The sequence below is a fragment of the Clarias gariepinus genome, chromosome 19 (assembly GCF_024256425.1).
Source record: "Clarias gariepinus isolate MV-2021 ecotype Netherlands chromosome 19, CGAR_prim_01v2, whole genome shotgun sequence".
Classification (NCBI taxonomy): domain Eukaryota; kingdom Metazoa; phylum Chordata; class Actinopteri; order Siluriformes; family Clariidae; genus Clarias; species Clarias gariepinus.
This window is the reverse complement of record NC_071118.1, coordinates 2346884-2373982: the sequence shown is the minus strand read 5'-3', so window position 1 is coordinate 2373982 and position 27099 is coordinate 2346884. Positions and strand designations below refer to the sequence as shown.

The 27099-nt window shown below is 38.7% G+C and overlaps 3 protein-coding genes across 9 annotated transcripts in view; 1 reads left to right on the top strand and 2 right to left on the bottom strand.

The window, feature by feature from the left end:
• Nucleotides 1-11333, top strand: part of klf8 (Kruppel-like factor 8) — a 42788-nt gene extending 31455 nt beyond the window's left edge. For all 4 annotated transcript variants that reach the window (XM_053478114.1, XM_053478117.1, XM_053478118.1 and 1 more), the window contains exons 4-6: nt 2267-2375; nt 5195-5337; nt 8075-11333. In XM_053478114.1, coding sequence (XP_053334089.1) covers nt 2267-2375; nt 5195-5337; nt 8075-8256 — 434 coding nt within the window. In that variant the 3' untranslated portion in view covers nt 8257-11333. The remainder of the gene's footprint in view (nt 1-2266; nt 2376-5194; nt 5338-8074) is intronic.
• LOC128507330 (mitochondrial fission factor homolog B) overlaps nt 1-27099 on the bottom strand; it is a 232928-nt gene that overhangs the window by 97021 nt on the left and 108808 nt on the right. The gene's annotated exons all lie outside the window — the stretch shown is intronic.
• Nucleotides 18021-26373, bottom strand: klf5l (Kruppel-like factor 5 like). 2 transcript variants are annotated; one of them, XM_053478111.1, is made up of 4 exons: nt 26027-26373; nt 21463-22246; nt 21244-21303; nt 18021-18220 (listed from the first exon to the last, which is right to left on the bottom strand). In XM_053478111.1, the coding sequence occupies exons 1-4, from the start codon at nt 26159-26161 to the stop codon at nt 18042-18044; spliced, it is 1158 nt and encodes a 385-aa protein (XP_053334086.1). In that variant the 5' UTR covers nt 26162-26373; the 3' UTR covers nt 18021-18041. The 2 variants fall into 2 exon arrangements, with proteins under 2 accessions (XP_053334086.1, XP_053334087.1); XM_053478112.1 differs by having other exon boundaries at nt 26263-26366.

Here is a 27099-nt window from a genome sequence, read left to right as displayed (position 1 = left end):
AGCCACACCCAGCATTAACAAGAAATTCTCACCGATTCTGAACCAGACGCAGGGAGGGAACGTTTTGTCCTGGAAGCGATATTGTTTGACTTGAATAAGTATGGGGAGGAAGAAAAAAAAAAAAAAAAACTCAGACGTCTCTTTGTATTTATTTGAAAGCCATATTCAAATTTAATACGTCAATCTGAGCTAAACCTATAGCATCTGTAGGGCATGTCTGATTAGGCCTATACACTTTTCTGAGATATTGCAGATATAAAACTAATGAAAAGTAATTGCAAACTCTAGAAGCAGCTTCATTAAGTTTTAAGATGTTACACTGTAAATGTAATTTATTGACTTTTTTTCCCCTGTTTACTTTTCCTAACATTATAGTTTTTAAAGATCCCATATTTCATCATTTCTTTACCAACAGCTCCCAGAGCTCCACCAAAGTATAAGTATGCGTGTGTGTGTATTAATGCTTTAGCTCCAACACCACTTGAATGATCTCATATCTTAAACTCCCTTCACTCCTTTTCCAAATGCGCTGTTTCTGTGTCTATGTAACGTGTAGTGCACCAGCGCTGAGCAACAGGCCGGGGTAGGGGCTCTTCTTATATGAGGTCACAGTAGGTGGGAAATGTATTCGGTTTGTCTAAACCCTGATGATACAAAAATCCCCACCAGTGTGTCTGGTTCCCAGGTTTAGCGTTCTGCCATGTACGGCGGGGGAAAAAAGAGAGAAGCAAAAGAGCTTTCTAAGATATTTGTGCCTTAAGAGGGGGAAGGGTGGGGTTGTTCTCGGCTTTGTGCCAGCAGTCCTTTATAGCGTCTCAAGTGTTTACTGATGGGTGACAAATTAAAGGAAGTGAACTTTTGCTTCGTTGCAAATCAATGCAAACGTCTTCGCCCCTGAGGAAACGATTCTGGTCTGTCTGGACGTGGTTTCTTCCAGGACGACTCCGCCCCCCGCCCCTTCCCGGAATTTCAGTACATTAGTCAGACTTCTTAAGATAAATGTAAATGTTAGTCTGTACTAAACCGAACTTCCACACTAGACGAAAGTCAGACTACCACACCCAGTGGTTGGGAGTCGAGCTACTTTGTGAACGTACACCCGAACACCCATGCCGCGGTGTCGTCTGCCTTTGTATAGCACTATAACCATGAGGCATAGCGCGCATGTCGGCTATACGAAAATTTAAGCGTATAGCACGTCTGAAATATACAGAGCAGTAAAGTTGCCTGTGTTTTTAACGCTTGACGCGCAAACAGTTTGTCGCTAAACGTGTTTGGTGAATGTTTTGCTCCGAGACATAATACATCAACTGGAATACGATACTAGCAAGCTAAAAGGGGGCATATCGCCACCTATAGTCGCGGAGTCTGACAATAAATTTCTCAGCCTATATAATGGGCTAGTCGAGGTATAACTGTAGCTCCACTTAACTGATGGGGATGAAAATGATCTAATGAACCTATTTTACCTCCAAAGTGAACCAGGTAAGCAGGTAGTTCATGTCTATGAGTTCAGGTCTAAACCGGCACTAGCACTAGACATGAACTAGCACCTGGTGGGGGAAAAGGGCCTCATAAGATCATTTTAATGGGTCCAGTCATGACGTCTCTGTATATGTATCCATTTTCCAGCAATGTTATTGACAATTCTAGCTCTAGCGGCAAAAAAAAAAAAAAAATGCTACCGGCAACGACAATGGCGAACTTTAGCTTGGCTTCGCTATCACTTCCCATCTTTATCATCACTAGAAAGCATTAAGATGTTGGTCACAAACTTTTTGTTGATTCAGAAGTGAATTTAGTCTGAGGGCCGGTGCTTTGGCTGTCTGAAATCGAAGAACTTTCTCGAAATTGGGCCCCGGCTCCGAACTAGCTCCGGAACCGCTTTGGTGGAAACCGGATGACGGATTTTTCTTTAATTTGTCACAAATCTTTGTTATGTAGCTACGTATTACAGTGTCAATGTACAAGAGGGACCGGCCTCAAGAGAAAGTTTGGACACGGGGACACGTGAAGTCCTTCTTTGTGGTAATCGTGTACAGGTTGCAGGTGCGGATAACAAGGATTAGGTTGACGGCGTGTTTCTGTAATCGTCACGACAGCATGGAGTGTTAACGAGAGAGAAAGCTGCGGGTCGATGCTGGTCATGTGAGCGTCTGGAACGGATTTCTGCATGCTTAGCGGCAGTGTTTTGGGTCTAGCCGGGGTCAAATAGCTAAAATTCTTGTGCTTTTTTTTTTTTTCTTTCTTGTGTATGTGTGTGTAGTGCGGATTAAACCTGGCTCGACGTCCCCGGTGGAGTACCAGAGTGACAGCGATGAAAGCGGCACGGAGTCTGGATCAGCGTCGTTCAGAACGCAGGGCATGGACAACAGGTGAGTGTGTGTGTGTGTGATTGAACCAGGGGCATCTCTGTGAGCCATATCTGCATCACTAATAGATACTTGCGTAAGTGCAGCACCACTGCTTTGCTCTTCTGGAGCTACAAGCTGGGTGTGGATGTATGAGTGTGTGTGTGTGTGTGTGTGTTGCTGGGCAGGGTTCTCTACAAACTGGGTATAAACAAGGTTACGTAACTCAGTTTGTCGTCACACCCCCTTATAAATGCTTTTCAAAGAGAAAGGGAGTGAGAGACAGAGACAGAGAGACACAGAGAGACACAGAGAGAGGGGGATAATAAGACCGCATGGAGGACTCGAAATCTCACAGCTGAATTGTCTGAATAAAAAAACCAACAAAGAAATTAAGGGGGAAATTAGTGGGAAAAGCGGACATGCGAGGGCGAGATGGAGGAGAGAAGGGAAGGAAAACAGGGGAACAAGAGACACACGGGCAGAAAAAACGAGGGGGAGGGTAAGTTGGAAGAAGAAGGAGAGATCAGCATTGGACTGGAAACGCTCCAGCTGTATGGGATTTAGACTTTCACACCCTTTAGCTCCCTCTGCTGGTTCGTTAGAGGTATTACACACAAGCGTTAAGCACATTTCAGGGTGCTAGTCGTGCCTGTCAGGGTCTGAGGGACGGGTCCAGGTGCGGATGGATTGAACACAAAAGTATATTTTCAGCATTTTCACTGTTGTGGGAGACAAAATAGGAGGATTAGATCGGAACTGAAATATTTTGCATTAAAAATAAAGAAGTAAATCATATTTATCTTCTATACTGCGGAAACTTGACGCGTTACCCAACTGTTTCCGCCTGCGCTCCTGCTAACGTTATTACGCCCCCCTCTTTCCCTTAAACATGCAGTACTGGAACTATTTGTTGTAATCTATTCACCTCACTCCTGCTCATCACTAATCTGATTAGCGCAGGACGCACCTTAACGCGCGGCGCTTCATAGACCAGACCCACTGTCGGGTAGAAACCGTCTGAATGACAACAGTCAACGTTTACAATAAAACAAAACTAATAATTCACATTATCGATTGATGTATTATTGACGTGGTTTGACTGGACAAGCAATTTTCTTTTCCTCCTCCTTTTTTTTCTTTTAATTATGGTTGCTCGACAGACCCAGCCTGCTGTCCTTCTTCATCGATAGCTTTGTTCCATTACGTTTTTCCAAATCGTTCTTCCATAACCATACCATCGTCCATGTCTTTCTTCGATAATCTTCTATCATAATGTTCCACCATATCGGCCAAAACACAGTATTGGTACTGATTTTATAAAAAAAATTAAATAAATTGTTATAATACAGGAAGTGTTTGCCAAGGAAGCTATTGATACTAAAATTGGTGTAATCTTCTGGAAGCACATGGCAAATTTGTTTTTCTGCAAAGAAAATCTGTAGTGTCCGTAACCATGTCAAATTGATGTTTAACAATTTTGCATTTTAAAATAATACACTTTTTCAGGTTTATGTCTTTTTATGTGAAATCTAAATCAAGTTTAAATCTCAATGACAATTGAGATCATTTAAAGATTTGAATTCAAAAAAGTTACGGACACTACAGGCATAAAAGGGCATGAAATGGAGTTATATGATCCAACCTGAAAATTCACTTTTTCTCCTGGGTGAGACGCTTTTTAGCATCGTTCTTTACCATTTTTTGGCTGATATTCATCTCCCAAACCTTTTTCCATAACCGTCCTTTATATCCTTGTGTTTTGTCTTCCAGTCATTTTCCATATCTTGCACTTCTGCCAAAATCACCCTTCATATTCATTTTCCAAAACTCTTTGTCAAAATCTTTTTACGTAAAGCTGCTCTCCTTAATTCACAGTTTTGTGAGTTGGACCACAATATTTGACCCGTTCATGAATCCAATACAGGGACAGTTTGCTTCTTCCATAATGTTCTTGTATAGGTTTTGTCCAAAACCTTTTTCTTTGATCTTCTTCTTCTTATTATTATATTCCATTTTTTTTTCTTCTGGTTCCACAGAACATTTATTATTATTATTATTATTATTATTATTAGTATGAATTCATTTGTGGGCGACAACATTTGAGATACTCACACATCTTGTACAGAAGCAACGCCGCGTGTTTTTTTGGGGTGACCTAAGGTAGCTTTCTGACAAGACCCCAAATTTTTGTTTTTTTTCCTTCTTTTTTCTGCTTTCATTCGATCCTTCTTGCATTTAGATATACTGGGGACAAACAAAGCCTTATGATAAAACCCCCCTAGCAACCAGCTGGACCATAGCACCTTAGCAACTACCCGAGTTTCCTTAGCAACCAGCTAGCTACAGCTTAGCAACCAAGTCGGGTCATATTGAAACACCTCCGTAACCGCCACCTAGCAACACCCTAGCAACCAGCTGAGCTAGCATAGCAGCGTTTTAGTGTTAAGTGTGTTGTATATTCTAAACTTTAAACCTTTTATCCTTTATATGCCTAACTGATTTTTACATTGTAAAATCTTTTAAATCAGTCAGTGTAACACTATGCACCACCATGAAATCGTTCACATTTTAAGCAGTTTCTGTCTCGTCAGTGTCAAAGTTCAGGTATGCACAACAGTCAGCTGTCCAAATACTATTGAGTCTGTACAGATGCAGGGACTTTTGTCATGTATAGCTGTAATTCCTACACGGTTAATGCAGTGTTTTTATTGAAGCTGAAAGTCGACACATCAGTCGCTTCCACTGTCGCATAAAATTTGTGTCACTGTTGAAACTCACTGGATTTTGCTCTCGAAGCCACGAATCAACATTTTTTTTTTCTTCTCTGTGTTTGTTTTTAGCTTAAACACAGACGTAGACATCCAGGCAGACCCCGACTCGCCCGACATGAAGAGACGACGAGTGCACATGTGCGACTACGACGGCTGCAACAAAGTGTACACCAAAAGCTCTCACCTGAAAGCTCACCGCAGAATACACACAGGTTTGTGTTTTCAACAAATAAAAACTAACTTAAAGATCTTAAAGCGTTCTTAGCAACGTGTCAAATGTTTGTCCTTAGAATTTGTACTTGAGAGTCCCAGACTTGTAAAAGCGGCACACGTCCATTAGAAACCAACTATGTGGTGCGATACTGTCTAATGATGCTGGATGGCGCCAGTGAGGCGTAAGGGTGATCAGCTGATACTCGACAGCAGTCATGACCAAACTTAACAAAGCTGCAGCCCGGTTTGCAATTTGAAAGTCTTCTGCGTCCAACCTGGACTAAGACAAAACAAGAATATCACATTGTTTAAATCTCATGGCTTTGTTTTGCTCGATTTGGTTAATTTTTAAATGTAAAATCCTTAAACATAAAAAAATATGGTATTTGTAAAATTTTTTTTATAAAAATAAACTTTTTACTAATTTGTTATAAATAGTGTATCTGAGGTTCAACATTCAGTACCTGTGTAATCCACTAGGGGCACTCTTCTAAAACGCTATACTGTGTTATTCGGTATTAACCTAATTATTAGACTTTTTATTTAGTTGCAAACATTAGTTGTTGTTAAAGCTTGCAATATCTTCAAAATATGATGGATTTATTGTGACATAACATCTGGAAGATTTGTTTGGGGCAAAAAAGATGCATTTATTTTTACTTCTATAACTATAACAATACTAAAATATATATATTTTTTATCATACAGCTTTATACTTTTTGCTACCAATTAAATAAATATAAAAATCTAAATCATCTTAAAAATGAAGTGCCAGATTTTTATTTACTCGTCTTTAATTAATAAATATCAATTTATATATTTCTTTGTTTTGTTTTTTTCTTCCATAAGTTTTTTTTTTTTTTGTCTTTTTGCTTGGCTTTAGAAATTTCTCCAATGTATATTTATTAATTATTAATTAAAAACAAGTAAATAAATATTTAGGACCTCGTTTTTAAAATTAATTAGATTTGTATATTTAATTGATTTGTTCTTACGTTAAAAATAAGAAGGAGTGTAAACTTTTTATTTCCTTTGTGTGAAACTTTTCACCAGCGCCGTGCCAGAGAAGTGAATCATTTAATTAACAAATGAATGAAAATGTAATCGTTTGGTTATGAAAATAAGTTAAAACAGAGAACCAAAACATGCCACATGACATGTCGGTGTATTTAAAACTAGTACATTAATAACCAACAAAATAGTTTAATTACTACATTTTTGGAATAAGTAAAATTCTAATAATCGTCACATAAACAATTATACATAGCGACATGCGGCGAAAAATCTTAAAATTACACAAGGAAATAAAGTTAAAATTAAAACTCAAATAAAAATTTTATGCAAAAAAAAATCAATTAAACTAAAGACAAGCAAAGAATTTGCGTTGAAATAAAATTTCAACTGGAAATCATGTTTTTAAAATAAAATATAGAAATATATATAGGAACAAGGAATACGTTTCTCCTTCAGGGATTAACAAGTCATCCATCTGTCTAGCAAATTCTACGAAATGAAAATGTAAAGTGTGAAAAAAAAAAACTCTGTCCTGAGCCTAGTCTCTGTGTGAGATCGTTAGCGAATTCGTTTCAGTGTGACTTTAACCTGCTACTGTTTAAGTTATTTATGTGCAGAACGTAGAGCAGTACCGAGGCGTGGTTGGTTGGTTCTCAACCCAGGGTCCACGCACCCCTACCCACACGCACACAAGAGGGCGCCAAAGATCACAAAGGGGCGTGCTAGGCTTTGTCTGCTCTGCTCTGCTCTGTGACGTGGCCGGGAATTAGGTTTGCACATGTTGAATAAGATGATAATTACAGACTTATAGTATAATTAAAGTCTGTTTAGAAAACTATTTAAAAAATGATCAATATAGAGCAATTAGTTTTGTGTGTGTATGGGGTGGGGTGGTATGGGGTGCACTGGGGTGGGGTGAGTTGTGATGGGGTGCACTGGGGTGGGGTGAGTTGTGATGGGGTGCACTGGGGTGGGGTGAGTTGTGATGGGGTGCACTGGGGTGGGGTGAGTTGTTGTGATGGCAAGGAATCAGCGTTTCTTAGATGCGAGCTTCTGGAATCAGTCAGCTTCTTTCTGTCATGTAGTCATCCGTTCCCGAGAGCCGCCGTCATCGTCCTGCATCGCCGAATCATTCCTAAACCGGTTGTTTGTTTTATTCACCGTGTAAGAATGTGAGGCGTTCACTATGTGGAGATGATGAGCTTGTTAACCTGCATGTTTTTAGGATGATTTGTGATGAGCAAACAGGCCATATGTATTTAAAATGCTTTAGCTGAAAAATTATTCACACCAGGTTGTCACGGTTGGGCCCTTGAGCGAGGCCCTTAACCCTTAAATGAACAGATGTAGAATGAGATTAAAATTATACCTGACTAATTTTACAGGTTTGCTGTAGGAGCTCCGCACTTTAACCTCAGTGCAGATGTTCGCAAAACAAGAGATGAGCTGCAGTGGATATGAATTTGGAATAATTTTGCAAATGTTCCGAAATCTCATATGAACACTCTATTGGTTGATTTTCTGTATTATACTGTATCTAGACCTGAAGCCCCGCCCCCTTTCCTGCATCTGACATCCATTTAAATGGACTCAGACAATTTTCATGTCTTTAATAATTAAAATAAATCTCTTTTAAGGTTATTAGTTTTATCATAATGTCATCCTAAAGTCTCTACACCGAATGTACTGTAACTATTTGTCTTTCTGTCTGTCTGTCTTTAGGAGAGAAACCATATCAGTGTACGTGGGAGGGCTGCACATGGCGCTTCGCCCGCTCCGACGAGCTGACGCGTCACTTCCGCAAACACACGGGCATCAAGCCGTTCCGCTGCACTGACTGCGACCGCAGCTTCTCCCGCTCCGACCACCTAGCCCTTCACCGGCGCCGCCACGTCATGATGTGACGTGACCTGCGACCGGCTAACGTTTGAACCCTGCCTCCTCTCCCCTCCCCTACTTACTCCTCAGGAGGCTCCACAAACCCCCACGACCCCTAAAAGAAAGGGCTGAGAGAACTGTCAAGCTGTCCCTTCCTTCCTCAGAGTCGCACTCGATGAAGAAGACGCCGCACGGGATTCTTATCATAAACGAAAACTTATCAAAAGGACAAAAAAAATCCGCTCATCCGTCCAGTCCTCGTTTATACCAGGTTGCACCGTTTAATCGCTCGCTTCAGCAGGGACGCCGGACCAGCGAGACCCACGGCTCGTGAACGGACTGATGGGGGTGAGGGTTTGTCTGACCCGGGCTGAGACGAGCCGAAGCAGATGATGGAGAGGACACGAGGGAGAAATGCTATGTTTGTAACTCTGAGTTTACAAAGTCTCTTCTAATCGTTTGATTTGTATCTTTTACTCAGAACATTTGAGTCTTTTAATTATTATTATTTTCTTTTTGGTTTGCATGAATAGAGTTGTTCGAGTGTTCGTTGTATGTGTGTGCGGCTGAAGGTAAACGTTCACGTGCGTTTTTCTATTGTTCTTTTTAAACTACCCGCTGTTTTACGAACAAACGTTTAGGGCTTCGCTGTTCCGTCTTTATCGACGGTCTACCCGGCACCACCAGACAGGTAGAGCGCTAAGACTGTGAATTTTTCTTAGATATAGGATTTCTCAAATTGGCTAATTCTTTTCATTTTGTTTTTTTTCCAGTTTTTTTCCAGTTTTTTAAAAGAGAGAGATAAAGAGAGAGAGAGAGAGAGAGAGAACAGATCAAGGCCTCGCTCCAAGGTTTTCAGCTAGCTATGAAGTTCCTAAACTTTATGGAATTTTGTGCGGAGATATCACATTATCTACAAAAAAAGAAGAAAAAAAAAAACAATACAAACAAAAACCAAACACAAAATATATTCGGCTTGGTAACAGTATTTATGATACATATATAGATATAAATATAAATATATATTTTTAAAATCCTTTTATTTGCGTTCTGCCAGAAATAACGTTTGATATAGTTATTATTATGATTTCCTGGATGTGCTTTCTCATATGAGGCTGTGAAGAAAAAAAAAAATTAAACTAGAAAACTAAAAGTTCATCCAAATGGGATTAGGATAGGAACGTGTGTATGTGTGTGTGCGTGCAAGTGTGTGTGTTTCTAAGAAACGTAATCAGAGTTTTAATAGTAGATGTGTGTGTGTTCTAGGCACATATTGTTCACGCCTTTCAGAGCCTTAATTGAAGTAAACGTGCAACGCAGTGTGTTTTTTGCGCATCTCGTTTGTCGGAGTTCCTCAGGGTTCTGGGTTGGGACCCCTAGTAAAGTAAGTAAGGCGACATTTATTTAATTAAAATAAACAACATAAACAGTCAGATTAACAATTATTACTTCTTAAAGGAACAGTTTTAGCTCCTGCTTCACTCAATTATGCAAAAGTTAGACTCCTTGTTGCGATGTTTAATAAAAATTTTTAAAAAGGAAAAAAAAACATAGAGCACAGTCCCGTTCAGAGACGAATATTTTCTTTTCTTCCTTTTTTCTTGGTTATTCCCCTGACCTCGTCAATACTCCTTCGCTAGCACTCGTGGTCACGGTCATAATTTCAACAGCTAGCAGACGATGAAAAGGAGATGCCTTTTTAACATTTTTTTTTTCTTCTCAGAAGCTCTAAACGCAGCTTATTCAATTCCAGCCTTCGAGAGTTGACTGCATGTTCGCAAAAAATGAAATAAAAATAAAATAAAAGAAGAAAAATAATAATAGAAAAAAAAATCTTTGATCCAGTGCAATCTTCAGACGTCAGATCTATCGTTCTGTTCTCTTGCTTCAACTCGAAACTTAAGCACATCTTTGTAGAAAAGTATATGCATTCGATTGCGATTTCTTTTTTTCTTTATTTTGTTCGTTTGTTTTTTATAATAAACTGTTCATAGGCATACAGACAATTATAAATAATTAACGAATACATGTACATACTGTATATAATCAAAGTTCTGAATAAACGTAATGGGTGGATTTCTATTTTTAACACTGACTAGACAATGTGAATTTTTCGTTCTTATTTCCCCCCCTTCGTTAGATCTATATTGTGTTCTTTTTTTTTTTAAAGAAAAAAAAAAGAAATATCCTTTTTTAAAAATCTGATGTGTTGTAACTCTTTTGTGTTGCATGGAGAGAATTTCTTTGTGAAGTTGCTGAGCATGTCAGCGTGTCATGTCGGTGCCCTGACAAATGTGGCCTGTAAGCACTGATAATCCATCCGGCGATATTACGTACGTGGCATTTCTTGTTCAATTAAAGCCATTCTTTGCACGTTTAAAAAGAAAAAAAAAAAAACAGCTACTACCTGATTTTAGTTACGATCTCTCTTTATAGTTAGGGACAGGACTAAAACGACGCAAAGGGGACAAAAAAAAAGAAACAATTTGAACAAATGAAATGTGCGTCGTCTCGGTCCTGTGTGACGGAAACGCCATCAGGAACCTCAAGCAGGAACTTTTGTAGGTGGATTTTATTTTTAAAATTGATCTCGTTTATGATTTGTGTTTTGTTCACTCATAGTTTACGTCCCGTGACTGAATTTGCCGTCGTGTACATCTTTTCCGGCATGTTTACTCGTTTTTGCTTTGAGTTTGACGGATTAAAAAAAAGAAAAAAAAAACATTTGAAAACACGTACACACATTTTGGTTTTGATTCGCGTGAGTGTATGCAAGCGTGTTTCTCATAAATTTTAAATTTTATTTTATTCTTTTTTTACTTCTCGTTTTTGGTTTCTTTTAAAGGTCAGAATCATAGGTATTTTATATTGAATGCAGTAACTTATGGGCCAGTACTATATTACTCAGTGCAATGCAGTTATCATTATAATAATACAAGTAATTAATGTTATTTCTTTTGTATTTGTACAGAACAAATGTGTAAAGATCAGTGAGGCGAACACAAGCTTTTTGATACTGTGAGAAATGGTGTTAAAAGTCAGTTTCCCCTGTACAGTTGTGATTATCTACGCCTTTTATAGAATAAAGTGTTTTTTTTGTTCAGATTGGTGTCACTTCATTGCTAATGAATGTCAGATGAATTATGATTAACGGCAGGAACGTGATGGAAACTCATCGGCTCTTGACGACCGCTGTGAGCTGCAAAGCATCCCGTCGAATTTACCTTCTGCTTCCGGTTTTAGATCTGGTTTGTGATTCCAGATCGATCCTTTATGCAGGTGACTGAAGACGCTAAGCGCTGAGGGCCCGTCTGCCCTTAACTTTGATTACAGTGCACAGTGTGGTGAAAATGATTCCTCATGCTTCCAGAGACACTCTGACACAATCTGTAAAAGTTCCTGGAATATGTCCATCCCATCAGGGAAGGAAAAAAACTTCATAGTTGTGATAACCTGGATGTTCAGTACATTCAGGTCGTCAGCTGACTTCATTGCTGAGTCTCAACCTAAGCAACTGCAACAACCCCAGATCATCTCTCTGGAACAGGATCAATCTGGACCCATCAGGTCACATGACCTTTTCCCATTGCTCCAAAATCTTTATGCTCTCTAGTAAACGGAAGTGTTTTTTTTTTTTTTTCTGATGAGTCTCACTACCAAGTGGTTTTCTTATGGACACAGCTGTTTAGTCCTAATCCTGCGAGTTTTCATCACATAGTGTGTGTATATATATGGAAATGCTCTTACTTTCACAATTAAACATAGCTCTAATGTGCATGTTCTCCCCGTGCTTGGTGGGTTTCCTCTGGGTTCTCCAGTTTCCTCCCACAGTCCAAAAACATGCAGATTAGGTTAATTGGTATTCCCAAATTGCCTTTAGTGTGTGCATGAGTGTGTGTGTGTGTGTGTGTGTGCCCTGCGATGGATTGTCGATGGGGTCCAGCTTGTACCCCGCCTCGTGCCCCAAGTCCCCTGGGATAGGCTCCAGGCCCCCTGCAACACTGTATACAGGATAAAGCAGTATAGAAGATGAGTGGGTAAGAGTGAGTGATTTCTATTATGAATTTTTTTATGATACAGCTTACAACACCAGGAGTTTAAGTGAGATCATGAATGAATGTAATTAGATGTTTCTCTGATAAGGTTGATTGTTCAGCACTATGCTATAACAGTGTTTTAGACACTTCTTCACTCTGAATTCCAGTCATTTTTACATCTACTTGGTTGTTTTCTTTGCTTGACGCAACCCAAAAATGCTAGTTAAAGCTAGTTTAAAGACAAGCACGAAGGCATTTTCATCTTGATCTCTCGTCTAACCCTGGGCCGTCTCTCAGTTTGTTGTGTTGTTCATCAGCTTCTTCAATATATGTCTGTCGATCAAGTTCGTCATAAATACCACGATCAGCGTTCACCCAAGTTCCCCACCCATCTGACTTTGAAATCTTGCCACTCGTAATCCTTATAGGCTAAACCCTTTTGGATCTGGGGCTGTATCCGGCATTAACGACCGCACATAACTGCACATAAGTTGTTCCTTTCCTGAGAGTGTCTATCTGATTTATCTGATGTCTGCTAAAACCACTTGTTCTTAAGCTTTATCTCATCTCTGATTGTCTTAGTTTATTTTCCGTAATGAGACGCCGTATCACTTCATCCTGGTCATCAAACCAGTCCTCATTCTTTCTCTTTCTTTCTTTCTTTTTTTTTTTTTTTTTTTTAAACGCAACTTGAGGTAGTATACAAATGTAAGATGCATGACTGAAATAGTAAAATAGAGGTTCTGAAATACTCAAACCAGTTTCTCTGATGTCAACACTCCCGGCCACATGCGGCCAAGTCACTGAGATGGAATGATGTCCCTCGTTCTGAAGATGTGCACATCGTGGCCACGTGATGAGAATTGCTTGGATGATAATTGATGAGCAGAAGTGTTTTAGCTAACAGTCTTAGAATTTGGATCTTGCACCGATCTGTACCCGCAAAACAGCGAGATAGAACAATGAATGAGTTCAAAGTCCAAAACCGTTAATTTTTTTTCACAAATAATATACTACATATGACTTACTTAGTTTAATCTATTATTTGGTACACTAGTACTTCCTTTTTTTTTATTTTATTTTTTTTATAAAAAGGTCCTGTTCTTCAGTTCAGCGTCGTGGCCAGTAGAGGGAGTGTCATGTTCACTTGTCCCATGTTGTCCACGTTGTCCATTCAGCTCAAGATCAAAGTCTCTAAGATTGCTCTCCAGTTTTACTTCTGATCGTCTTCATGCCTTGTGGACTCGCTGTCCTCTGTGTGGGTTTGAAACCTTGTGATCTCTTATGGCTTTTTTGTTTGTTTGTTTTTGTCTCACTATTTAGTCACACTTTTTAAATTCTTTCAGTACTTCCAGTTGCGTTTTTAAAGCGGAAGAAAGTAAAAAGACGTAGGCTACATTTTAGAATTTATTTCAGTCTCTATGTCCCTCAGCTTTCACTTTTTGTTACTGTAGGAACATTTTTGGAATTTCACAAAACCATTTCCAAAGTACTCGCACACATTTTAAACTACTGTACAATGGCAGTACGTTGGCCATGTTAGTTTAGCTCTTTCTGCATAATATTCGTAAGCTCTCGTCTATATTTTCCATGCACATGCAGTTGAAATGTCTCTCAATATAAGTAATAATAACAAAAGATGAAGATAAAGAAGAAATTGAGAGAGCTGTGCACTTGTTTTCACCTGAAGGTTTATGGCCCTCAAGAACTTAAAAAAAAATAAAAAAAGAAGGTCAAAACAGTTTTTATAGCTTCTACTACTTTAGTAGAAGGAGAATGATTAACTCTTTTACAGCACATTAGAAACTTAAAAAGATCCGAAGAGGAGTCCGGTTAGAAGGCCGGCCGGATGTGTCTCATGCTCAGTGCACGATATGTACATTATTGGTCAGTTTAGGATTATTAGTCGTCTTTTTTACATTTGAATAGATTTCTTAATAAATATTTAAAACAAACTATAAAATTATCCAATCAGGCAATTATTCAAATGCATTAAATCATGATCAGATCAAGTGCTTCGAGTCACAAGATGCACATCAAACATCACAATCAGGGAAAAATATGGCCTCAGTGACTTTCTGGGATTTTTACACAGAACAGTCTGTAAATGTTACGTAAAATGGGAAAAAAAGAAAAAACTGAAATGCTCTATTAATGAGAAAGACAGAGAGACATGACCAGACTGGTTCTGATAAGACTTAGATAGATAGATGGATGGATGGAGAAATTGTATCATTACAGTTGGCAGTTCATAGATTATACAACAAGTAAGCAACAAGCAAAAACTTAAAAGTAAAAAAAAATTAAGGTTAATTAAATAGGTGGAAATGTTGTCAAATAATATAAATATGAACATACTGCTTCTATGTACACATGCATGATGATTATATATACTGTACAGGTGGGAACCAGCAAATACTAATAAAATGTGACCATAGTGCAGTGAAGACAGAAAAAAAGAGGCTTTTTACTTTTTGGAACTAATATCCACTCTTTAGGTTTCTCACCTGCAATGTGAAAGGCCGGGGTTCAATACCTACCCAAATCCCAGCCACTGGAAGGAAGGGCATCCGGCATAAAACCTGTGCCAAGTTGTTGTGCAGATCGGACGCTCCGCTGTGGCGACCTCATTGACAGGAACAGCTGACGGACTAACAACAATGCTAAAAATGGCCACAATAAAACAAGCTACAACAGACCACACCATATTTCATACACCAAGAACATATAGCCAAGAACAGGAATCTGAGGCTACAGCAAGCACAGGATCAACAATTTGATTGGGTCCATTCTTAAAACGTTTTAGTGATCAGCAACACTAAAAGAGAGGAAATCTAAAGTGGATGATGGTGGAATTCTTTCCCCAGTGTGGAAAAACACCTTCAGAACATTTAGCCACGTCAGGAACACTTTCGAGGAGGGAGGCGTATCATTATCACAGTCTACAATCAGGAGACGCTTCATGAATGTGAATACAGAGGTGTTACCTCCAGATGTAAACCACTGGGAGCACTCAAGAAATGGCACTGTATAGAAATATACAAGTCACCGAGTCTATCACCTGACTTTAACCCAGTAGAGCTGCTTATCATGACCATACAGTGGCTTGCAAAAGTATTCCCACCCCTTGAACTTTTTCCACATTTTGTCACCATACAACCACAAATGTAACAGTATTTTATTTATTTATTTATTCATTTTTTCATGTGATAGACCAACACAAAGTGGCATATAATCGTGTAAAAAAGTGAAAAAAAAAGGATACATTTTTATAATAAAGTTTTTAACATTGTTTTTACGAATAAAAATCTGAAAAGTCTGACATGCGTTTGTATTCGGCCGCCTTTACCCTGACACTCCTGACTAAAATCCAGTGGAAGCAATTGTATAATAAATAGTTTATTTCACTTCCTGATCCATGAAAGTCAGCACTGTATTCTCTAGTCCTTCACATGCTTGTCCAATCTCTATACCATCCCATATATCATCCCGCGGAGTGTGTTGAGCACTTACAGGGTTAAACGTGTGTATATTTATAACACAAATGCATCCTTACCTTGTTGAAAAGCCTAGTTTATTGTGCCGTGGAGCGTACCATGAGGCAAGTTTTAACTGGATTCTCAGGTTGCCTTAATCGCTTATAAGGCCAAAGGAATGAACAGTGAACAGTTTATGACCCATCAGTCAGGAGATAGCACAAAGAGCTCGGGTCCTTTTCTTAAGAAACACATACCTGCACTGATACGTCTCAAAAGGGTCTGAAAGAAAAAAGGAAAAAAAGAAAAGAAACAAGATGATGAAAAAAAAGAAGAAAAAAAAACAACAAGGGTGTAGTGGGTAGTGCTTCATTCATCTTATTATTGTCATGTTTGTCTATAGTACACACGGTACAGTGTTTTAGCGTATCACTATAACAACAAGGGTGGCTCCGCACTTGACTAATCACCTTTTATTGTTTGAGGAATCTCATCAGTAAACGATTTTGGCAGACGGAGTAATTATTATTTTCAATTTTAGCTAAGCCCTGCTCCACCCTGTCGTGTTCTTTTTTAAACTGCTGCTATTTTTCCTGACTTAGGCAAGGCGTTTAGTCTTTTACAAACCTGTTCTCTTATTTTATCTTATTCCAAAAGTTCAATAAGTCATGCAGAGTCTTCTTCTTTATCATAGCTGTCTCAAGGCATTTCATGTTTTAATGTCAAGTTATTACATTTAAAGAAAATCTATAATAATAATAAATAATAATAATAATAATAATTATTATTATAATAATAATTATTATTATTATATAAAAATGTACTTATTTGAAACACCAAAAAGACTGGATCGAATTTGTTTTAAGACCAAATTCAAGGTTATGGTAATAATTAACTCGAGTTAAGGCAATCAATCAATCAGTCCTTTAATCCTTCACTAAGTTGGCTAAGAAACTACTTTGGTTTTATTGCACTTATTTCATCAGAAATATCTACAAAAATTTCCTAGGAGATTTACCCAACAAATAGTAAACAATATGCACAAATATGGAAGGAAAAAAAAACGTGTAAAACAAACACGGGTCACGTTGCAAGGTTTGATTTGGATATTTATTTTCAAGAATTTTCGTATTCAAACAAAACAAACATCATACAAAATGATAGCACAATCACGACGGACAAAGCAGTTTAAAACACCTCCCTTTTTGTTCATGATAAGAGAGAAGAAATATTTACAAGCTATTTGAATTTTTAACTACATTATATACAGGGAGTCACAGAAAGTTTCCTGAAGGAAACGTACACGGACACATGGAACGCTTGAAAAGGAAGTGCTGAAAAAGCAGTGATTGGAAAGATGAGAAGCGGTGTTCGAGGCGTAAAAATGAGATTTGTTCTTTGGGGTTATTGACCAGATTCGGGAAGTGTGATGTCACTAAAGAACAGCGGATACAATTGGTTGTGGTTGTTTCTGTTTTCTAATATTTTGGCACACAGCGTGACATGATAACCAGGACCGCTATATATAATATATAGTTGGTCAATAATTAATAACGGCATATTTAACATTTTACATAACTTCTTGGCTGCACATATAAAGTAATCCATTTAACTTTATACAATACAAAAAAAAAAAAAAAAAACCTTGATCTGATAAAGCTGTTGTTTCACTTCTCGTAAAAAATGTTCTGTTTCCATGGATACAAACGTCTAAGAAAAACAAACATTTCTCAATTCTGTACTCTTAACTCCTTAGCAAATAAGTTGAAATGCTTATACAAGGAAAAATAAATCCCAATATATAAACAGAGTATTAGAGATGCATCCGAACAACAACAACAACCTATCTTGCTTTATGAACTTGGGAAATTCCACATAAAAAAACAACAATAATTAAAATTATAAAGCAAAATCTTTTTTTTTAAACCATTTCTGCTGTAAAAGAGCACTGAGCATAACTTTCAGATCAAAAAATTGTAAAAGATGCCAGCTACAGACTTCACAACATATCAGCCTATACACAGAGCACTCAGAGATACGTACAATATATACAAAAAAAAACAACAACAACAAAAACAAAAAAACGGTGATGTCATTCCAAAAACACGTCGAGTCTTCTTTGAAGCAAGCTACAAGTCCTGGGGCTAAAACGGTGGTGAGACGGAAATTGGCGTTTAATTTGATCTTTGTAAAGATGGCGAAATAGATACATTTATATATATATACTAAATGATACAAATATTATCTTTTTTTAAAAAGTTTTTTTTATTTAAAAAACAAAACAAAAAAAAAACAAGCTCAGTTTTGGTGTCTCTTCATGTGGAGCGCTAAGTGATCCGAGCGTGAGAAGCACCGGTTGCAGGCGACACATTTGAATGGTTTGGCTCCCGTGTGCTTCCTGTAGTGCCGTGTGAGTTCGTCTGAACGGGCAAAGCGCCAGTCGCATCCTTCCCAAGTGCAGCGGTATGGCTTCTCGCCTAAAACATGATTAAAAAAAAAAGTTCAAACAGGTTAAGATACAAATCTTTGTTTTGATCGAGAACATTAAAATTGAGCCAAGGAGGAAGTTAGCGCCTTAAAACTTGCACTGACATCCATCATCTGTCATCTTTCATCTATCGTCTAATACCCTCGTCATGCACTTGAAAAAGAAGGGAGTCATGTATGTATAAATATTGCATGACTTTTGTACGTTTTATAAAACTTACAGTACAAAGGTCAGAATTTAGCCTTTACTACAAGCGAGTGTTGTGTTGTGTTGTTATTACGCATTCATTATGCATGACTGAGATTAAAAAGAAGATATGACGTCAATTATAAGTGACTATATACACTGTATGAAAAAATAAACCAAAGGTATTTATTAAATATTGATGCATCATTGAAAACTCGTCACCCCAAACTCGTCTAGGACGTCTCCATTCCTGCTGACTCGAACCCTCAAACCACTGAATGCTCGTCCAAAAAAAAAACCCCAGGATTTTAGAGTCCTGAGACCACACTGACCGGGATTCCCTTAAACACTAATGGCACATCAAGAATGATAAAGCTCATCTAAAATATGAGCGATATTTATAATCCTGTGCGTGTGAGCTAAACACAAATGAAGTGAGTCAGGGCATACGTGTGATACCGCGATGTTAAGCCTCTTACGCTATCTCGAGTGCCATATTTATCTAACTCATTATTCACTCGTTGGTTGTATATGGCAGATTTTTTTACGCAACGAGTTAACCTTTCGTCGTACTTTATGTGGAACGGTTCAGCGTTCCTTAACCGATAGCGCGCGTTTATTAGCAAACATTTGAATTCTGATAACGGAAAATTAATTTAGCTTGACAGCAACTGAGCGCAATCTATGCTAAGGGGGTAAAAATGATTAGCTTTAGTGTTGAAGATGAAAAATGGTTGCTGTGCTAGCCGTGGACGGTTGGTGTTAGCAGGTGTATTTGTTTAAACGCTGGACTTGCTCGCTGGGGTCAAAACCATTATCTCTAACCCCTACCCCACCGCCTCTCCTTCAACAACCCCCCCATCTTATTGCAGCACTTAGAAACACACTAAAGCTCTATAAGATAGCTAAAAGATTAGCCAAGCGGTTTGCTTCTTCTCTTTACTACTTTTTTTTCCCCACATAAAAACAGAAATCTAAAAAACGTCTTAAAACTATATGAGGTTTACTTACAGAGACGGCCAATTTTATAGAGGTTTTACTCACAGACATAAAAATAAATGTACATTCTTATAGAGCTAAGCGTGTAAACTTGGAGGATTTTAACGACGGTTTCTGTTTGAGCAGGGTGGGCAAGCTGTTATCAAGATAATAAGGTTCTTGGAAGAAAAAAAAAAGGTTGAAAATATCAGCTAGGTCTGAACAGTGCTAGGAACAGTGACTTATTCCGAAGTTTATTCACCTTACAAACAAAAAGTCTTAGGAGGCAGGTAACATTCTTAGAAAGAAACCTTTCTAGGTGACATGGTGACGTTTGACACCATCGAAGTTCAATTCCTAAGAACGTTATGGATCAGCGACTGGGTCAATCCTCGACATGGAATGTGAGAAGCTTTGACTTTTATCTTGACAGCGTGGGTACCTACGGTCCCTGTACAGTATATGTGAAGACAAAGCCTATTAAGTGGCATTATTTCTCAGATAAATCTCACTTAAAGGTTCCATATGAACACAGGGCTCACACAGGTCCCCCAGGTGGGTCCCCCCTCAACCCTTATTTTACTCCTCTTTCGAAAGCACCGTTTTAGCGTCTATGTAAATGTGCCGAGATCAGCAGAGCTGAGCAACAAGCCAAGAGAAGGGTATCTTTTTATATGATGTCATGCACAATGGCATTTACATTCACAGAATTTGGCAGATGCCCTCATTCAGAGCGAATTGAATTTATCTCATTACACATTTGAGGGTTAGGGGCCTTGCTCAAGGGCCTAACAGTGGGGCTGGGGTTTGAACCGGGAAGCTACTGATCAGCAGTCCAACGACTCGGCCACTTAGCTACCCCCGTCCTCGGCCCTCTACCCCTACCGGCATCCCGTTGGTGCGTCTAAAAATGACTAAGCGATAGATTTTTGCATAAAAGGTCACCTTTAAACTCACATCCAAAAAATTTCACTACACAACTGCACAGAGTCCAGAAATCCCCAGGGTCATACCATGACCTTGAATTAGCACTTATTGGCAAACTTATAACCTAATGGATAACGGACAATGAATATGCGTGCGATATTTTCCATTTGAACATCCGCATGTAAATTTATAATAATAATAATTTAAAAAAAAGCTGTTCTTATCTCGACACAAGAAACGACTAGAGACATCCTGACCCTAGAACATTACAGCCTCAGCCTCCAGTTTCTGTCATTAGGTACAACAAAGCAACAATGCCTGAGGGAAATGGGAATCCATACTGGTTATCTTTTCCACAATAGGATTAAGAAAGGGGCGAGGGATTATTTCAAAACAAAAGCGCAGGAAGTCGTTTCGGCAATCTTACTCATCGGTAGACAGTGATTGTGGCTTATTGGGGTACACGGAGGTGCTGGAGTCTCTGTAGTGACGGGAGAGTTCCTATCCTTACTCTCATTTTCTGTCTGAAAAGCGGAGGGTCTGCTAGGCTCCAATTTTATGTGCAGTGAAACTACAGCGCTCTCTTTCCCTCCTCCCTCCTTAGGGCAGACGCAAAAAAAAAAAAAAAGCAGGAGGAACAGGTTTTTCCTCCGCTACTTGATGATTTCCCCCTTGGGGAAGCGTGCAGGGCTTGTACGGGCACGCAGGTACAATGAGCATAAAAGTGAGAAACGAGAGGCAATTCATCTCTCCCTCCGCCTCTGTCTTCTCATTCTTTTCGCCGTTTCCCCAGGCCATCTTCTCTGTTGATACATCCCAGGGCTTTGTGTTGGTGGTACATTGCATGTGGTCAGGCAGTTACAACCGTCTCGAATGCAGCTTTTCAGGTTTGTGTATGCGTGTGTGTTTTTAGATCCTTACCTGTGTGTGTTCTTTGGTGCGCTTTCAAGTGGGAGCTTTTTGTGTAAACCTTGGTGCATCCTGCCAAGAGGAAGAAGAAAAAACCGAACACATTAAAATGTGGAAAGCTATTAAGCCACACCTTGAATTTTTGGACAAAAAGTGACCCAGATAATAAGTGCAGAGTGTACTGCGTGACTACACCTCATCAAACAACATAATTATGTGCTCAGAGCTAACCTGGAAAGTCGCAGTGGTGAATCCTTCGCTTTTCTAGCTCGGGGTTATTCCTTCGGTTGTACCTGGGGCCGGTGAGGACGCCTTGTCCGTGAGTCATTAGCACAGAGTGAGGGGTCATCTGTGCCACCTTTACTCCCATTTGGGTCTGGTAAGGTGGAGGAGGAACCGTGTTAATCAGCTCAGCTTGATTCTCAGGGCTACCTGGTTGGGAGTTGGGGGGAGACGGGGGCAGGCTGTGGGGTTGCGCTTGCGCTTGTGAGTAGAACTGGTCCGGTATCACAAAGTCACCTGATGGTGTGGTCAAGGCCACGGCGTTCAGGTTGAGCATGGTCCTGCCTGCTCCGTTCACCTGCTGGCTGTTGGAGAACGTCATGGAGGCAAGGTTGCTCCCGTTAATGGCCATCTGGTAGACCTGCGGCTGCTGTGGGCCAATGTGGAGCTCATCGGCGATGGTCATGTTGGGTTTAATGAACAGGTTGTCAACTGTCTGTGGCACGTTGAAGACGGACGTAAAGTTGGGGAGCGTCTGGATGTTGCAGGTCGTCTCTACACCAGGCTCTGTTTTGATTTGAGTAACAGGTTTGGTTGGACGGTACAACCCTGTGCGAAGATGGGTGGTGTTGGGTAGGATGACGTTGATGTTGAGGCTGTAGGGGGCTGGCTTTTCATCTGCAAAGTACTCATCCACTACGGAGGCGCTTTCCCTGCGGTACTTCCTGTCTGTAAGGGTTTGTGATGGCATGGGCCCGTTTTGTGGTAAATATTTATCCATCTCCATTGGGTTCTGAAAATGAGAGACAGTGAAGAAGTAAGCACGATATAATTCTTTTAAACCTTTCAGTTCATGCTCTGCTAATCTTGATTACATCCGCAATTGAGTTTCTTTTATTTTCCCCCTCAACTTTTCAGTAGAGGACATATAATTAAAAGAATAAGAATATCTTATTGAAAAGTGTATCAAACTTGATTGGGCCGTCTCTACCAATCGGTTGAGGTATGCTATATTAAAAACAAACAATAAAAATAACCAAACGATTGTTTTTTGTAGCATAACATGAGAAATAAAGTGGATCCAGTCCCCAAAAACATTTGTGCTATTGCACCATCAAACAGGAATTTAGCATTTAATGTAACTTCTGTATTTGTAAACATATTAATACTTTTACCATGAAGCAACATCTCTACCATTTGGAAGAGGACTATACTGGGTTCTGTTTAGGTGTGTTTTTAAATGTTGTTATTGCTTTTGTTTCTCAGTGAAGCTGTTAATGGGACAAAATCAGCTTGTTCTGTAAAATAATAATGATAATAATAATATTAAAAATCTTAACCAATCAAATCTTAATCTTAACCATTATTAACCATATCAGACTCGGGAGGCCTCTCTTTAAACATCTTACCCCAATACACACTTTATGTTTGAGGAGAAACGGATGGGAGAGAGATTTTAGCTTTGCTAAATCTTCAAAATCTGCTTTGTAAGATGATGATTTGTGACATTATACCATCAGATCATCGGCAAAGCATTTCATGCATTTAATGGAATACAGTGCTATATGTTACATACGACAGTGGAGCAGCAAAGCCGTGCAGAGCAGCGCACAAGAGTAAATAGCAACCCCATAGGTGTGGTAATCTCAAAGGAATGGAACAAAAAGCAAAACCAAAACAATGACATATGATAAGAAACCTGGGTATGAACATGTGCAGGAAAAAGAGCAACAGCACAAAACAGTCTGCCCTGAGCGCTGTAGAAGGGTGCTCACTATAAAAACGTACTTCCCCAAAAGTGTGTGACAAACAACACTTAATAATTTAAACCTATCATTCTAGGATTTCTTCACATAGGTTCTTTATTTATTTTAAAAAAGAATAAAACTTTATGGTGAAACCTTTTTGGTAACAACACACACCAGAAGAACAAAAGCCACTGGAAAGTCAAAAGTTTGTTACTCATTTGTTTAAAAAGCACTTTCTTTTTTTTCCACCACAGGATATGGGAGCATTCTGACATTATCTCTGTGTGTAGCTATTTGTCACGCCATCGCTGTCCACAGTGCTGTATTGTTGACTTTTACCTCAACCACCTGCAGATGTTACATACATACAGAGAAATGCATACTCTAAAGTTAAAGGTCAGATTCATCTCGTGTGTCGCTGTAATTCTCACACTGCTCATATTTATAGCAAGATTTTTTTTCAGTTTCAACAGAAGGCTTTGGAAAGATAACACCTGTTAAATAACTAAAATATCTATAGAAGTTAAGACTTGGCAAAGACTGCTGTGCTTGTATTTATAAATGAGTTGGGGAAGAATTGGGACCTTAGAGAAAGAGAGAGAGAGAGAGAATGAAGGAGAGAGAGAGATAGTGACCTAGGTTTTCAATCCAAAGTGCCCGCTCTAAGCATCATGCTTTTATTTCAGAAAAACGGACAGCGCCTGAACCCTGGCCTAAGATCCTCCAGGTTAATGATTGGAGGAGATTTATGATGATGCGGTTATATATGGTGCTCTCTGATAACAAATGAAATATGAAGAGCATGAGAAAACGAGAGATAGAGAACAGGGATAACTGAGAAACTCCAGTCGGTGTCGTTAAAAACAGGTTTGCAACATGTATAAAGATTAAACACTGAAGAATGCAATTGAAGCACAATTCTAATTAAGTGATGCAAATTCAGAGAAAATCCAGATTCTTAGTCTGATGTCTCAAAAAAACATCAGACTTTTCCTACGCAGCCTCATTCATGTCTCAAGCTAACAGCTTAAAGATCTCTTCCTGTCTCCTAATTCCCAAACAAATGATCTCGTCTCAGTCCTAAAGCTCCTTTATGGCCGAAAGGAATGCAGAAAGATGGTAATTTATTTGCAGTTTCCCATAAAAGGGCACTGATAGGCGTCTTGCCTGTTAAGTTGCCCAAGGATGGCAGAGAGAGAGAGAGAAAGAGAGAGAGAAGAGGGAGAAAAACAGAACCTTTGAAACCAAAAGGATGGTTTATGACTTTAAGACTGATAACACTTGTTTTATCTTTTTCAGGACACTGGCTTGGAATGGAGCCATTTTGGCAGATCTTCAAGACTTGCGGTGTTAATGCTGAAATGACCACCCAGGCCACTGAGTTAGACGGAAGACAACATTAATACAGGAAGTGTGACATGGAATGAGTTTCTAGGTAGATTGTACATTAGTCATACGTGCAAGCGAAATCTGTGAATCAGGAAAGATAAAACGTCAGTCTTATGACTGTTTAAGTTTTGTAATTCTATTCTTTGTGTAATCTATCCTACACGACAAAGTATTAACAGAAAATAATATTGGTTTTAACGTGAAGAACCACGTTGACCTATCAAAGGAACCTAAACAACATGCAGAAGTCACAAGTACAAAACCCACACTGTGAAAGCGTAAAAACGCACACAATCAAAGACACATTTCGAAAGCTCACGGCACCAATTAAAATTTTTTTTTTTTTTAAAGTGTATTGAACTTGGAAAAGAAACAATAATGAATCAGAAATGCGTTCGAACCACGTAAAGCTTGCATTCTTACAGAAGCTCTAAAAAAGCATAAGGTCTAAGTGCCTCCAGCTTTAAATCTACTTTTTTTTTTTTTTTTAAAGGTTTCACCACATACTGTAATCTCCTGATGTCATGATTTTTCAGCACACAAACTCAAAATATGATTTACGCCATAATCACCAAGACTGCAGCGTGTAATTTAAGCTTATCACCACAATGAGAAGCTCTCTGGCTCGTTGTTTTTGCTCTAAGCACCAGCTAGTTTGGTGGCGATGAAGTGTTTCCTCACATAGTCGATGGATTAAAGGAAAAACATCGAATGGGAGATTATAGAAAATTCGGAATAGAATGTAGACTATATAATCTTTAATCAGATATGTCCTACGATTGTGTTTTACTTAAAGGGTCTTCTTTTTATGTATCATATGCTGTATACAATGTTTTTTTAAATGTATTATATATGTGAAGTATATGACATTCCTATGGATTATATGATACATATGACGTTTTGATGTTTTATATGAAGTATATGACTTTCTTATACGACAGCAGTGTACTGTAGAAGCAGAGTCTAGACATTTATCAGAATTTATCCACAAATAAGTGGAGTCTTTTAAGTAAATTTTGCTTAGATTTTTTTAAAGATGCAATATTCACCAATTGTTATTGTTATTATTATTATTTTGATTATTATTATTATACTCAAACAGTAATAGTTGTTAAAAGTGGTCAATGGACCACAAAATATATATTGTGCTCTCCATGTATTTAAGTGTGTGTTATTTTTTTACACTTAATAAGTCATATCAAATCAAAACAAAACACACTAATAATGTAGCTATAAAATGCTAGTGTATGTACAGCTTGCATCACAAATAGAAAACCATCCAGAAACCAGAGAACCACAGAGGTATTACGCATCACGCAGTGTTACGCGGTATTACTCAGTGTGTCCAAAAGGTTCCTCAAGGTGTAAAAATTCAGAATTATGGACCCCCCCCCCCTGTTTTAGCAGGGTTGCCAGACCCTGTCCCTGATCCTCACCGTTGGCTTGACGTCCTCGAACACGGACGAATCCTCTCCGGCGTCTCCGCTCGCCATCCGCACAGGCTTGAGCTGCGCAAAAACCGCCCTCTCCTCCGTGCTCGGGCCGCTCACGGCCAGTCCCATGCTCGCCATCCTGATCTAAAAACCTTCTCTCTCCTTTTACTTTTATCACAGTCCTTACTTAATAACCAGCAGAAGTAAACACACACGCACAAATACAAACTCACACATACGTATAAACACACAGCGTCTTTTTTTTCCTTCTTCTTCTTCTTCTTTTTGTTGTCCCGACTCCAGGTGCGCGTTATATCTCCAGAACCCACCTTCTGTCAATCAGGTAGATTTTACCTGTAGTGAAGTAGCCGAATAGAAAGTGAACCCTATGACACGGTGGCCAATCAGAGCGGAGCAGAGAGGGGTGGGGGGAGCGCTTCTCATCCAATCAGGAGCGCGGAGGTGGAACTCACCTGTGCCGTGAGATCCAGGAGGTGTTTGCTTTACCTGAGGCGTCGCGCCATTTTAAAGGTATAAGGTACACATCAGTGTAAATCACCGCCGCACGTGATATATCAAGGATTCCTCTCGAATTTTATTTATTTATTCCCTTATGTATTTATACACAAGATCAACAGATATGTTCAAACCTGCTTTTTTGTTGTTGCATTATTTATTTGTTTATTAAATTTATTAAACACAAACATACCATAGAGATGTCCAAATCACAATATTGTTTTTTTTTTTAAATTCATGTTCATTTATTATTTATATAAGATGAAACATCGCAATCTTGCCACTTTTGGCTTTGTGTTAATTTTTTTATTTATTTATTTATTCACTTATAAGATTAAACAAACAGTAAACACACCATAGAGATATTCAAATCACAATTTAGCTTTTTTTTTGGCGTTGTGTTTGTTTATTTATTTATTTAAACATAAACATAGAGATATTCGAATCACAGTCTTGCTATGTTTTGGTTTTTTGTTTGTTTGTTTATTTATTTATTTATTTATTTATTTATAGGATTAAACACAAACAAACCATAAAGATGTTAAAATCACAACCTTGTA